General features: G+C 48.4%; 1 protein-coding gene across 2 annotated transcripts; it reads left to right on the top strand.

The window, feature by feature from the left end:
- ppm1nb (protein phosphatase, Mg2+/Mn2+ dependent, 1Nb (putative)) lies at nt 1-14,658 on the top strand. 2 transcript variants are annotated; one of them, XM_034178719.1, is made up of 3 exons: nt 1-745; nt 833-1,404; nt 13,903-14,658. In XM_034178719.1, exons 1-3 carry the CDS (start codon nt 340-342, stop codon nt 14,026-14,028), a joined length of 1,104 nt encoding a protein of 367 aa, XP_034034610.1. In that variant the 5' UTR covers nt 1-339; the 3' UTR covers nt 14,029-14,658. The 2 variants fall into 2 exon arrangements, with proteins under 2 accessions (XP_034034610.1, XP_034034611.1); XM_034178720.1 differs by having other exon boundaries at nt 833-1,233.
- Nucleotides 14,659-14,909: the final 251 nt, after the last annotated feature.

Here is a 14,909-nt window from a genome sequence, read left to right on the forward strand (position 1 = left end):
GAGCAGGCAGAGAAAATAACACGAGAGGGGAGATCTGATGAAAGAGGGACGAGCTATGAAAAAACGAGGGAGAAGGTAAAATCACAGCACCACAGAAAAGAACTCAAACAAGGAGGATGGGAAGGATGAATGGAGGAGAGAGCACGGCTCGCTGAGGTCTCCAGAAAGAGACGGCTGGAAGGAGAGAAAAGGGATGAGCAGAGAAAAAGGGAGAGAGCAGCCATGCTTTTAGTCCTGGAGCTGCAGGGCTGCACGGCCTCTGCACAGGCCCAGCGTTAGGCCCACAGCTCAGCCCTATAACCCAGACTGACGGCCACGCATCAGCTGTGCCCAAAAAGCATGAGGACCGCCAGGAAGGGCGGCGTGGAGATGCCTGCTTTTGTAAGGCAGCTGGTGAAGGAGACAGAGAAGAGGGTCACCTCTTTCTTCAAGGGGGGTCATGGAGGAGCTGCAGAAGGAGAGCAGCCAGGGGAAGGGGAGAAGGAGGAGATCATCCCCAGTCCCTACCTGGACCATCCAGTTCTGGATAAACTCACAGAGCAGGGCTGTGGCCCCTGGGGCCTCAGCTACGCACTGGGCAGCATCCAGGGCTGGAGGGCCACCATGGAGGACTTCCACAACTGTGTGCCACATCTGGGGGGCGAGCTGAACGACTGGAGTTTCTTCGCTGTGTTTGACGGTCACGCAGGCAGCATGGTGGCACAGTACTGTTCCCAGCATCTTCTGGGCCACATCCTGTCCACAGGTGGGCTTTTTTTCGTTTTACTGCTATTTATTTGTTTTCTGTAGCAGTTTTATCCATCATGATTCCATAATTCCATCATGTACACAGGTGGAATGGGGCCAGAGGACAACCCCGAGAAGGTGAAAGGATGCATCATAGAGGGCTTCCTGCAGGCAGACAAGCATCTACATGCTGTCGCACGTCAAGAAGGCTGGGAGAGGGGCGGCACCACTGTGGTCGCCACTCTCATCTCACCATACTACATCTACTTTGCCAACTGTGGGGACTCAAGAGCCATGCTGTGTCGCTCTGGCCAGGTTTGCTTCTCCACTGAGGACCACAAGCCTTTCAGTCCTCTGGAGAAAGAACGCATCGAAAACGCAGGTGGCTCTGTGTCCCTCCAACGAATCAATGGCTCTCTAGCTGTCTCCCGTGCACTGGGAGACTTCAGCTACAAGGGTGCTGAGGCCCGTTCACCCAACCAGCAGATGGTCTCCCCAGAGCCAGAGGTGTGCGTGGTAGAACGTTCACCTGGGGATGAGTTCCTGGTACTTGCCTGTGATGGGGTTTGGGACACAATCAGCAACGAGGAGTTGTGTGCCTTCATCCAAAACCAGCTGCATGTCTCCACTGACCCGAGGGACATCTGTACCCAAGTCATTAACCTCTGTCTTTACAAGGTCAGGACCTAATGAAGATAACACAATAGTCCACTGGTTTCTTTGGGTGTCAGAATTATGCTCGGAAATGTACATATGCATTGTAATCAACTTATTTTGAAGTTAAACACAAACAAAATTTCACTTATTTCCGAACAGGATGAGGATCTGCATAATGTTATTTTGTTTGTTCAGGGTCGCCACAGCGGCTACAGCCAGATCTGCATCGGTATTTAGCACAGGTTTTACACCAGATGCTCTTCCTGACGCAACGCTACTTAAACTAGTGAATCAGATAACAGAATATTTACAGAGGAATCTTTCAAATGGGGAAACAAGCACCAAATTTGGCACAAATACTCCTTAGACATTACTCTTTTGTAAAAGCACATTAGCCACCTAAATTTTCAATAGGCAGCCAGGTTGGGGTCAATTGAAGAATTACACTGGGGTCAAAATTTAAAAATGCTCCAATCATATTGAAAACTATAATCACATTATTTGTCTTATTTGCATCACTTTTTACCAAAATTATAGCAACTCTAACTTTTGACCCCTGCACAAACTGAAATTGACCTTTGTCACCATTCTTGCTGTTTTTGCCATATAACGCCATAACATTCAGTCACAGATAGACCAAACTATAACTTTTTGGAATACCTTTGTGATCAGACAAATAATATGGTATAATTTTCAATATGATTGGAGCATTTTAAAATTTTGACCCCTGTGTAATTCCTTATTGGACCCCTACCTGGCAGCCTTTTGAAAACATGCTTTTACAAAAGAATACTGTCTAAGGACTATGTGTGGCAATTTTGGTGCTTGTTTGCAGAAATAAACAATTGTTAGAGCCCCTTCACACGTAGTACAAATAAGTACAAATCAGGGCAAATCACGACGGAACAGCTCGTATGAGCGAACCATGAAAACGATCCTGCTGCGATGGTATCGTGCACACGACAGTGACGTGTGAGCAGGAACACAGTGCAAGTAGCTGAGACGTGGTGCACGACATTGCGCCGCTGATGTGGAGAAAAATAAATGAAAACTAGTTGTATAATTAGTGAATATCACTGGGTTGATATAAATAATAAATAAAAGGGGACGCAATACAGAACCCTGCGATTAAATAACCCTGGTTAAATAAAAAAATAAATGCCCTTCGCAGGATTCGAACCTGTAAGCTCTGATTACCAGACAGAAACTTTACCATTGCATTATAATCACTGTCTTATAACAGGAGCGTGAAATGGCTAAAATCAACAAGTAGATAAACATTTTTTTCAAAAAAGCGAAAAAAAAAAAAAAACGGCATGATAAATGACCAAACAGCATTTGTTACGGCGTATTTCTGCTGATCTGTGACTGAAAGTGGCATATTTGTCACAGTTAGTCCTGCGGCATGCCGCTCACAGGACACGTGTCCTGTCAGACAGACATGACATTCTGACTGCCTGCTGTGTGTCCACATGAACTGACAGTCCATTCCAGCTGGAACAGCCTGTCAATGTGCACGCCCTCCAGCCCATCGCAAAAGCGATATATGTTTATATGTATTTCCACGTGAGGACAGCAGGCAGAGACACGCACCTCACGGAGGAATGTTGTAAGTTTTTGTCCTTCAAGCCATGGTAGGTGTTCTCCAGTTGGGACGTCCAGGAGTAGAGATCACAACAGCAGCCACTGTGAACAGATGCCCCCCTGTCCATTCAGCACCCAGACCAATGTGTCACTCTCTGTGTTATGTGATCATTCATTTTTGTTATTTGTTATGTAATTGCGTATAGAGGTATTGTCATAATTATTTATATAACTGTCCTGGCGGTGGTGTCTGTGTTTGTAATGTGTGCACTGAACCGTCATCCAGCTGTCAGGGTGCTGTGATCAGCTGACAGGAACTTCCCCAGATCTGTTCAGCTCTGTACATACATATATGCATTTTATGCAACACACGTGCACATGGGCGATACACATGCACCACATGTATGTTGCTTTCATGCCACACTCGTGGGGGCATTTAGACAAATTTCACATCCAGCTCAACAGTGATTGTTTGCTGACTGTTCGTGTTAATAGTGCGAATGGCCACACATTTTCTAAGTGCCAAAGGAGCGCTGTTAAATGCGTGTGCGTGTCACCTGGAATTTTGTTCGACATCTGCCGTAAGAGGGTTCAAATGGGCTCTCACAGCGCACACTCTGTCTTTCAGTTGCTGGTGTGTGCAAATAGTTGTAGCAACATGTGTACGAGGTGTTGGAGGCAGCTACGACTTTACACGTATTGCATACGATTCCTGCTTCATGCGCACTTCAGTCACATTCGTACTATGTGTGAAGGGTGTTGGGAAAGTGTAAGTACACGGACCCACAACAGGGGGCGCAAATGAACGGACAATAGAATAGGTCAAATAACAACACTTTACTGTTGCGAACGTGCACAACAAACACAACAGATTCCACAATAGATCAAAGGTCAAATTACAAGGTGTCGTGTGGGCAGGCTCGAAGATAGGAGACGCCTGTCCAAAGCAGAACCGGAACCACACGATTTCCTCCGCCACCAGACCCCGGGAATACTGGAGCCGCCAAGTCCCGAACTCCCAGGTGGCCACTGCCTCCGCGTGTCGGACCTGGTACTGCTGGCGAGGAACAAAAACACAATTAAACGTGGGTGCGTCTGCACCCAGCAATCTGCACGGCAGGGAAGCTACCTCCACCTCTCGTTGGAGAAAAAGTCTGTTATCACTCACAAAAATCACAACAAAAAGGCTTTCTATCAAGCAGTCAGGCTGAGGATATTACCTTTCAGGTAGAACGATATCTCGGCAAAGAGGTGGAGATGACGTCTTGCTGATATACCGATGCAGATCAGATGAGTGGTGACAGCTGTCACAGGTGATGAGTGTCAGCTGTCACCCCGGCTGCTCCTGTGAGGCGGCAGCGCCCTCTGGTGCCTGGAGCCCGCACTCCAGGCAGGGTGCCCTCTGGTGGTGGTGGGCCAGCAGTACCTCCTCTTCAGCAGCCCACACAACAGGACCCCCCCCTCAACGGGCGCCTCCTGGCGCCCGACCAGGCTTGTCCGGGTGGCGGCGGTAGAAATCGGCCAGGAGGGCCGGGTCCAGAATGAAGCTCCTCTTCACCCAGGAGCGTTCTTCAGGTCCGTACCCCTCCCAGTCCACCAAATACTGGAAACCCCGGCCCATCCTACAGACATCCAAAAGCTGGCGCACAGTCCAAGCCGGCTCGCCATCGATGATCCGGGCAGGAGGCGGTGCCGGACCCGGAGTACAGAGGGGTGAGGTGTGATGTGGTTTGATTCGGGACACGTGAAATACAGGATGGATCCGCAGTGAGGCTTCAGCTGCCGGCCTCACTGCGGCTGGACTGATGACCTTCTGGATCTTGAAGGGACCGATGTAACGGTCCTGTAACTTGGGGGAGTCCACTTTGAGGGGGATGTCCTTTGTCGACAACCACACCTCCTGCCCTGGCCGATACGCAGGGGCCGGGGTCCGCCGACGGTCTGCATGGGCCTTTGACCTCATCCGGGCCCTCAGCAAGGCAGAACGGGCGGCACGCCACACCCGACGGCACTTCCGTAGGTGGGCCTGGACCGAGGACACACCGACCTCTCCCTCAACCACTGGAAACAAAGGCGGTTGGTACCCCAGACATACCTCGAAAGGGGAGAGGCCGGTGGCTGACGACACCTGGCTGTTATGGGCATACTCGATCCAGGCCAGATGGGTACTCCAGGCCGCCGGGTGCGCGGCTGTCACGCAACGCAGGGCCTGCTCCATCTCCTGGTTGGCCCGTTCTGCTTGCCCGTTGGTCTGGGGATGGTACCCGGATGAGAGACTCACCGTGGCCCCCAGTTCCCGGCAGAAGCTCCTCCAGACGTGCGAGGAGAACTGGGGACCGCGATCTGAGACAATGTCTGTTGGGATCCCATGCAGCCGGACGACGTGGTGAACCAGGAGGTCCGCTGTCTCCTGGGCCGTCGGGAGCTTCGGGAGGGCCACGAAGTGGGCCGCCTTGGAGAATCGGTCCACTATCGTGAGGATGGTGGTGTTGCCCTGGGACGGCGGGAGACCCGTGACAAAATCCAGGCCGATGTGGGACCAGGGGCGATGGGGCACGGGCAGCGGCTGGAGCAGACCCGAAGCCCTACGATGGTCAGCCTTGCCCCTGGCGCAGGTGGTGCAGGCCTGGATATAATCCCGGACGTCGGCCTCTAGGGACGCCCACCAGAAGCGCTGCCGGACAACTGCCACGGTTCTTCGCACCCCTGGATGACAGGAGAGCTTAGAGCCGTGACAGAAGTCCAGGACTGCAGCCCTAGCTTCTGGTGGGACGTAAAGTCTGTTCTTCGGCCCAGTTCCGGGGTCCGGGCTTCGTGCCAGGGCCTCCCGGATGGTTCTCTCTACGTCCCAGGTGAGGGTGGCCACGATAGTGGACTCCGGGATGATGGGTTCCGGTGGATCCGACAACTCCGTTTTGACTTCATCTTCATGTACCCGGGACAAGGCATCCGATCTCTGGTTCTTGGTCCCGGGACGGTAGGTGATCCGGAAGTCAAAACGGCCGAAGAACAGTGACCAGCGGGCTTGCCTGGGATTCAGCCGCTTGGCGGTCCTGATATACTCCAGGTTCCGGTGGTCAGTGAAAACCGTGAATGGCACGGACGTTCCCTCCAACAGATGTCTCCACTCTTCAAGAGCCTCTTTCACCGCAAGGAGTTCTCGATTGCCGACGTCATAGTTCCGTTCGGCCGGGGTCAACCTGCGGGAAAAATAGGCACACGGGTGAAGGACCTTATCGGTCTTCCCGCTCTGGGAAAGCACAGCTCCTATCCCTGAGTCCGAGGCGTCCACTTCAACCACTAACTGGCGACTAGGATCGGGCTGCACCAGAACGGGTGCAGACGAGAAGCGCCGTTTCAACTCCTTGAACGCGGCATCGCAACGATCCGACCAGGTGAAGGGAACTTTTGGTGAGGTCAGGGCTGTCAGGGGGCTAACTACCTGACTGTAGCCCTTAATGAACCTCCTGTAGAAATTAGCAAAGCCGAGGAACTGTTGCAGCTTCCTACGGCTAGTGGGTTGGGGCCAGTCTCTCACCGCTGCAACCTTGGCCGGATCAGGAGCGACGGAGTTGGGGGAGATGATAAACCCCAGGAAGGACAAAGAGGTGCGGTGGAACTCACACTTCTCGCCCTTCACAAACAGCCGGTTCTCCAACAACCGCTGCAGGACCTGACGTACATGCCGGACATGAGTCTCAGGATCCGGAGAAAAGATGAGTATATCGTCTAGATATACGAAGATGAATCGGTGCAGGAAATCCCGCAAGACATCATTAACTAATGCTTGGAACGTCGCGGGGGCGTTGGTGAGGCCGAACGGCATGACCAGGTACTCAAAGTGACCTAATGGGGTGTTGAATGCCGTCTTCCATTCGTCTCCCTTCCGGATCCGAACCAGGTGATACGCATTTCTAAGATCCAGTTTAGTAAAGATTTTGGCTCCATGCAGGGGGGTGAACACGGAATCTAATAATGGCAACGGGTATCGGTTGCGAACCGTAATCTCATTCAGCCCCCTGTAATCAATACATGGACGAAGTCCGCCATCTTTCTTGCCCACAAAAAAGAAACCTGCCCCTATCGGGGAGGTGGAGTTCCGGATCAGCCCGGCAGCTAATGAGTCCCGGATGTAGGTCTCCATTGATTCGCGCTCAGGTCGTGAGAGGTTGTACAGCCTGCTGGACGGGAACTCAGCGCCCGGAACCAAATCAATGGCACAATCGTACGGACGGTGCGGGGGAAGGGTGAGTGCCAGGTCCTTGCTGAAGACGTCAGCAAGATCGTGGTACTCAACCGGCACCGCCGTCAGATTGGGCGGGACTTTGACCTCCTCCTTAGCCTGGGAACCGGGAGGAACCGAGGATCCTAAACACACCCGATGGCAGGTTTCGCTCCACTGAACCACCACCCCAGACGGCCAATCGATCCGGGGATTGTGCTTTAACATCCATGGGATGCCCAAAATCACGCGGGAGGTGGCAGGAGTTACAAAAAACTCAATCTCCTCCCGGTGGTTTCCAGACACCACCAGAGTTACTGGTGGTGTCTTGTGTGTGAGTAAAGGGAGGAGGGTGCCATCTAGTGCCCGCACCTGCAATGGCGTAGGAAGCGCCACCAGAGGGAGCCCTACCTCCTTTGCCCATCCGACCAGTGGAACGTCACTGTTACGCACAGGGTCGACAGGAGGGAGAGCCGCAGCAGCGCCCTGAGGGCGCGCTTCCACCTGCGCGGCGAGAGCCTCCACCCTGCGGTTAAGGAGGACGTTCTGCTCGGTCATTAAATCCAACCGAGCCGTGAAAACGGTGAGGATCCGCTGCAACTCACCGATCATTCCTCCTGCGGGCGCCTGTGCGCCCTGTTCTTCCATTGGCCGTTCAACAGCCGGTTGACGCCCCTCGGGATCCATGACGTTGGCCGAGATATCCTGTTGGGAAAGTGTAAGTACACGGACCCACAACAGGGGGCGCAAATGAACGGACAATAGAATAGGTCAAATAACAACACTTTACTGTTGCGAACGTGCACAACAAACACAACAGATTCCACAATAGATCAAAGGTCAAATTACAAGGTGTCGTGTGGGCAGGCTCGAAGATAGGAGACGCCTGTCCAAAGCAGAACCGGAACCACACGATTTCCTCCGCCACCAGACCCCGGGAATACTGGAGCCGCCAAGTCCCGAACTCCCAGGTGGCCACTGCCTCCGCGTGTCGGACCTGGTACTGCTGGCGAGGAACAAAAACACAATTAAACGTGGGTGCGTCTGCACCCAGCAATCTGCACGGCAGGGAAGCTACCTCCACCTCTCGTTGGAGAAAAAGTCTGTTATCACTCACAAAAATCACAACAAAAGGCTTTCTATCAAGCAGTCAGGCTGAGGATATTACCTTTCAGGTAGAACGATATCTCGGCAAAGAGGTGGAGATGACGTCTTGCTGATATACCGATGCAGATCAGATGAGTGGTGACAGCTGTCACAGGTGATGAGTGTCAGCTGTCACCCCGGCTGCTCCTGTGAGGTGGCAGCGCCCTCTGGTGCCTGGAGCCCGCACTCCAGGCAGGGTGCCCTCTGGTGGTGGTGGGCCAGCAGTACCTCCTCTTCAGCAGCCCACACAACAAAGGGGCCCTTATGGTTATCTGCTCCACTATACCGAAACACAGCCCCTGGTGTTCGGAAGTGGTCTTCTAATCCTAACCAGGTTCAGTGCTGCTTCCCTTCTGAGATGTGATGGGATCAGGCTCACACAGAGCAGACTGGCTGCACTGAGCATCTGCAACATAACAGCCCTAAAGCTTTGAATATTTGGAACTTTGCCGATTTGAATGAATTTGGCCTTTCATACATACTGTAAACTTTGCACTTCATTTGAACTAATTCTGTTGATTCTGTGCTGTCACGCAGCTATTCCCTGCTGCTGGTGTAGTTTAGGCACAGCACACGTTGTGCTGATACACCTGGTGTATTTGGATTTTAAAATGGAACTACGTTTCACTGATCACTTGGCTGGGAGCCCACTTCATAAAACCAGGAGCTGTGAGCGTGTTTCTCCATGCAGGGCTGAAGGTGCCTTGTGCCAAGTCCTCTAGCAGGTCTGTGTGGTGCCACTGTTAGGACCACAAAAAAAAAAAACAGTTTTCCAGTTTTAGTGTTAATAATCTAAACCAATTTATTTTCTGACACACCTCTGTGCAAAGCCAGACTTCACTTGTGGCCTTGAGAGGTACAGCTGGGAGCAGTGAAGCTGTTTCTTGAAGTTATGTTGAACTGGGGAGCCAAAGTGGCTCTCAGAATTCAGCAAATGTGGAAATGCACCAATTTCTGAAGGTGACTTACCCAGCCTGTCTCCCCCTCAGACATTTAAGATGTAAGTGCTACTCTGCTAATTAACAGTTGTGCGGCTTGAGGACCACATTTAGCTGGAAAAAGCAGCAGTGACTTCTGTTGATTTGGTTCCGTCTGAGTTAGACTGTAGCTGCTGTTCACGATGCATCATCATGACAGGTCTCCTTAAATTAGAGGTGTAAGAACAGATTACAGGGGTTATTCTGGGTCTCTGGGAGGGCTAATTTGGCTACTGTTCAACTGACAGAAGACGCAGAAGGATTTCAGTCCAATCAAAGTAAGAATTCTTCTTGTTCTTATTCTATTTCAACACCTGGCTCTCGTCGGGTGAGGAGGGTGCGTGGACAGCCTGAAGGACAAAATAACAATTTCTCTCAAAGGGCAGATGAGCTCTGAGGAAGTCAACAGTGTGCATCTGCATGGATCCTAGTAGATGAAGTTCACTCACTGACACCACAGGGCCCCTGTAGTCCCATGTATCCTGTTTTATCAGCGTAGTATGCACAAGTTACATGGACACAAGCTGCACCTCATTTGTCTGTCATATCCATATCATGTCATTCTGTTATGTAACGGTGCTTCAGCACAGATATGTACAGTGACCTGATAATGCCACAGTTTGTTCTACACTCCACTCACATTTTCTTTCTCCACTGCACATAACACCAAGAAATCAGTTTATGGTCAAATACTCTGATGAAAACATCCCAAAATACAGCAATCCCTTTTTACTCACATCCACCAGTGTAAGCAGTCAGACAATGGTCAACTGACCTCCTGAGCAAAGTGTTTCTTTGTTTGAGACCAGTTCGTGGGCCATTAACAAATAAGAATGCAATATTTTTAGTAATTAAAAATAATAATTTTTAAATTGTGCAAATATTTTTCTCAAATCTTTAACTGAAGTTTTTGTTTGTAGTGTCTGGTTTTGATATTCTCTTGTACAAGACTAAGGTCCCTTCACACATAGTACGAATGTGGCTGAATTGTGTACGAAGCAGGAATCGTATGCAATATGTGTACAATTGTAGCTGCCTCCAGCACCTTGTACACCTGTTGCTACAACTATCTGTGCACACCAGTGTGCACTGTGAGAGCCCATTCGATCCCTCTTGCGGCAGGTGTCGGCCAAATTCCAGGTTACACACATCCAACACTGCTTGCTTGGCACTTAGAAAATGTGCGGCCATTCATGCTTTAGCATGAAAACAGTCAGCAGACGATCAATTTCGAGCTGGCAGTGAAATTTGTCTCAGTGCCCCCATGAGTGTGGCGTTGCAAAACAGCAACGCACATGTGGTGTGCCAGAGTGTCGGCATGTCACATGGGAGCGGTCAGGCACGTCAGAGAGCACACACAGAGCTCACACAGCACAGCGAGCCACCTCACAGTTGCTGACCAGAGACTCACTGACAGCTGGAAAAGAATGACGGCTCAGTGCACACGTCGTCTCACATTAAAAGCACAGAGACCACAACCAGGACAGGTATATTAATGAGTACACTACTACCTACATACACAATTACATAACAAATAACAAAAAAGAAATCACATAACACAGATGGTGGTGTGTGCACTGAACTGGCAGGGGGCATGTCCACCAACAGCTGCAGCTGTTGAGCTCTCTGGCTCTGGACGACCTAGCTGGGGAACACGTACTGTGTTTGGACGGACATGAACTTATAACTGTCCACTGTGGCTTGAGTGTGTGTCTGCTTGCCGTCCTCACGTGGACATACATAAAAATATATATCGCTGTTGCATGGCGCGCACATTGACAGGCTGCCCCAGGTGAAACAGACTGTCAGCATGCAGCGGGTGATTGATGTCACGTCACCCACGTGAGCTCTGCTCCTTATGACGCGGTGTCTGTCCTGCAGTGTGACGTCCACAGGACACTCATGTCAGACCTGACGTGCGTGGGGCCGGCTGGACACACTGGGCCAGTAGATGTGGACATGATAAGAGCGAACTACTTCATTTATGTCATTACATGACTGTACGTTTGTGACCATGGGTCATCTACAGAGGACAGTTCACTCGATGAGAGGGATTCAATAAAATGCTGTTTTTTTATGGTGTGTGGTTTTATTTTAAAAAAAAATATGTTTATCTCCTTGTTGATTTCAGGCATTTTTCTGCATCTTCTATAGGACAGCGATGGTAGCGCAGTGATAAAGTTTCTGCCTGGTAATCAGAGCTTTTATAAATTGCAGGTTTGAATACCGTGGGTGGCATGTATTTTTTTTTTCACAGCAGCTGCACGATGTAGTTACACATGCTCCAGCAGCTCGCACTGTGTTCCTGCTGCGACTGTTTTGTTCATGCCTGGTTGACCACGTGTCCCTCCCAACGTCGGCTTGATGTTTTTGTGGTTCGCTCATATAAGCTGTTTCACCGTGATTCACCCTGATTTGTACTTATTCATACTATGTGTGAAGGGGCCTTTAGCTCCAGGCAGAAATGTTAATGTATGTGGTCAAAGTGCTTATCTCAGAGATTGCATTTATGTCTCTGAGTCCTCTGCTTTTGACATCAAGAAAAGTCTGGGAAGAGCTTACGGAGTTGTAAGGTCACTGGACAAAGGTGCTTGGTGATGTTGATATCTTTGCAGGAGAACGAACGTCCATGTCTTTAGGGGCCTGGTGCTTGCTGTCTTACTGCATGGTGGTGAGACTTGGGCACTAATCACTGACCTAAGGGGATGCCTAGGTGTCTCTGGTGCTAGTTCTCTTTGGAGGACCTTTGTGTACTGCTGATGTCAAATGAGCGGTTATTTAAGGAGACTAACATGAGGAGTATCATTGTGAGGGAACATCGGGTACGGCATTTTTGTCATATGGTGCACTTCTCTCTGCATGATCCAGGAACTCATTCTCACACCAAAACTGTCACATTTTGAAGCAAAACTCTTGTTCCTGACCGAACATCAAAATGTGATGAGTCATTTAGTGAGGCGCAGGGAAACACTAACCCAAATACAGATAAATGCAGTGCTGCCACAGTTACTTTGAAAAGTTACTTTTACTATGTTACTTTTTTACTTAATTTATACATTTACTTTATTAGCAGCTGCCGACAACTTTTTAACTAATAAGTAATGTAACTAATAAAGTAACTAATAATCTAACTTGATTACTCTTAAGATTCACTAATCAGCAAAGTAAGTAATAGTTACTTTTCTGAGTAACCAATATTAAGGATACCAAGTTAGATTACTAGTTACTTTATTAATTACATTTAGCAGCTGTGGAAAAGTTGTCCGCAGTTGCTAATGAAGTAACTGTATAAAGTAACTAAGAAAGTAACTTTTCAAAGTACCTGTGGTAACACTCAATAAATGTCCCTTGCTGTGTTGAAGGATGATGTGAGAGTCAAGCAGTTTTTAGATTATCAGAGTGAAAGTAGGCCAGTGTATTTTAACTCACTGCCCTGTGAGTTACTAAATGATGCAAAGCAGGTACCCAAGTCATCACATAGTAATGCTAAGGGTTTACTGGCCAAGTGTAAATATATAATGAGTTGAGAGTGAGAATGTGTTGGACCCAGTACACAGGTGCCTCGGTGTTGAGGATCCCTACAGGACACCTGTATTTCAGAGGGATGTGTCAAATGCGTGGTTACTTTTGAGAGGTGGGGATGGACTAGTTGTCTGCATGGGTGGTGACTTTCCAGTGTCATATACTGAGATGACCCCTGTACCAGATTTGTATATTCGCTATCTGAAGTTTTGTTCTGCACCGAGTTCACCCTTTCTGTGCACGTAAAGGACTGAGAGCTGGTTTCAATTTACTGAGTAAAAAACCCAGATTTTTAAATAAACCTGATTTTGTTCCTGATACAGAAATAGTAAACCCACTACAGAACAAACATCCATCTTTTTGTGGAAATAAGATCAGAATTTATTCAAATTAAACCTGGTTTTGGTTTGCACACAGAAAAGGGTAAACTCAGTACAGAACAAACTCTCCATTTTTCATGAATGCGTAGATAAAGAATATACAAATCTGGCATGGTGGTAAACTCAGTATGGGACATCAGCACTTGGAGCAGTTCCGTGGTGTGGTGACACCAGCACATGCTCCCAGATGTGATGAGTGAGAATTGGGAGAAAAATGAGAATTTGTGACATGCTATGCAAGTTTTCTGAGATAATACTATGACAGTGGTGTCATCTCTAAACAAGAAGGTTATGGGTTCAAACCTCACGTCGTGCCTTTGTCTGTAGTATCTCTATAAACTATGCCTTTTAAGCCTGAACAGTGTTTTAATGTAAATCTCTATTTTGAAAAAAAGATTTCATATGTCATAAAGTAACATTACAAAAGTTAGAAAGTTAACATTAAATAGTTTATATTTTAACACTATCAAAACTTTAACACAATGCATATTTAATTAACACATGATTTTTGCTATGCGCCCTCATACAAGAATGACAATGTGAAAGTAACCCAACTAGATAACCTTATGTTAAGTTTGAATTAGCTCTATGCTTATTATACACATGAAGACGAGTGTTAAGAAGCATCAGCCTGACACCACGTGTAGGGTCATAGATCACTTACCTCTGCTGATGTTCTGCTCCACAGGGCAGCTTGGACAACATCAGCATCATCCTGCTGTGCTTTCCTGGAGCCACCCAGCTGTCAGCAGCAGTATTACATCAGGAGAACGTGCTGGATGACCTGCTGGAGTCCACAGTTGCGGGTGTGTGAGTGCAGTGAATGACTTGGAATGGATAATATATTTTAAGGTATAAGTCTTATTAAAAGTAGACATCTAAAGAACCTGTTTATGTCAGGATTTAATATAGATCCCATTGTACTGGCTGGTTATGGTGCCAACCACAGTCAGAACCAACAAATTCAGGAGTCCACCCCCTGGGGAGCTGGCAGAAACTGAACATAATCAGCACACGTGTGATTGGACAGGACTGATAGGTGCAGGAAGTTGACATCACAGCAGAAAGAAGAGCATGATCAGGATGGGTGGAGAAGGGCTGATAGACACCTTCACAGTAGCAGTCCTGATATTTGATGATACAGGAGTGAGAACATAACAAGGAACTATCACTCAAACTATAATGTAGAGGTCTGCTTTCTACTTCAGGGAGAGGTACTGTACTCATGCACGGCTACTTGACTTGACAAGGCACTATTTGTGTTTTCACTGGATGAAGCAAGGCTACCTTTTGAAGTACCAAGAATTTTTGTTTTTTTTATGACCATGCACTCCAAAGGTAGAAGATGGAGAGGTTATTGACAGTGAGTATACAGGATATAGCCCACGCAATGGAAAACCACCTTCAGACTCAACATGGTACAAGATGCTGATTGGGAACCAGGTATATATAGGAACCAGAATAGAGGCTCTAGCTTGGTCACACTACTGATATGTTGATGAAAATGTCTGACAAGTTAGCAAACCTTAGCTCTACCTCTGTGCTGAAGACATTGTGGTGAGATATACTCAACAAAAATATAAACGCAACACTTTTGGTTTTGCTCCCATTTTGTATGAGATGAACTCAAAGATCTCAAACTTTTTCCACATACACAATATCACCATTTCCCTCAAATATTGTTCACAAACCAGT

The sequence above is a fragment of the Thalassophryne amazonica genome, chromosome 9, assembly GCF_902500255.1.
Source record: "Thalassophryne amazonica chromosome 9, fThaAma1.1, whole genome shotgun sequence".
Classification (NCBI taxonomy): Eukaryota; Metazoa; Chordata; class Actinopteri; order Batrachoidiformes; family Batrachoididae; genus Thalassophryne; species Thalassophryne amazonica.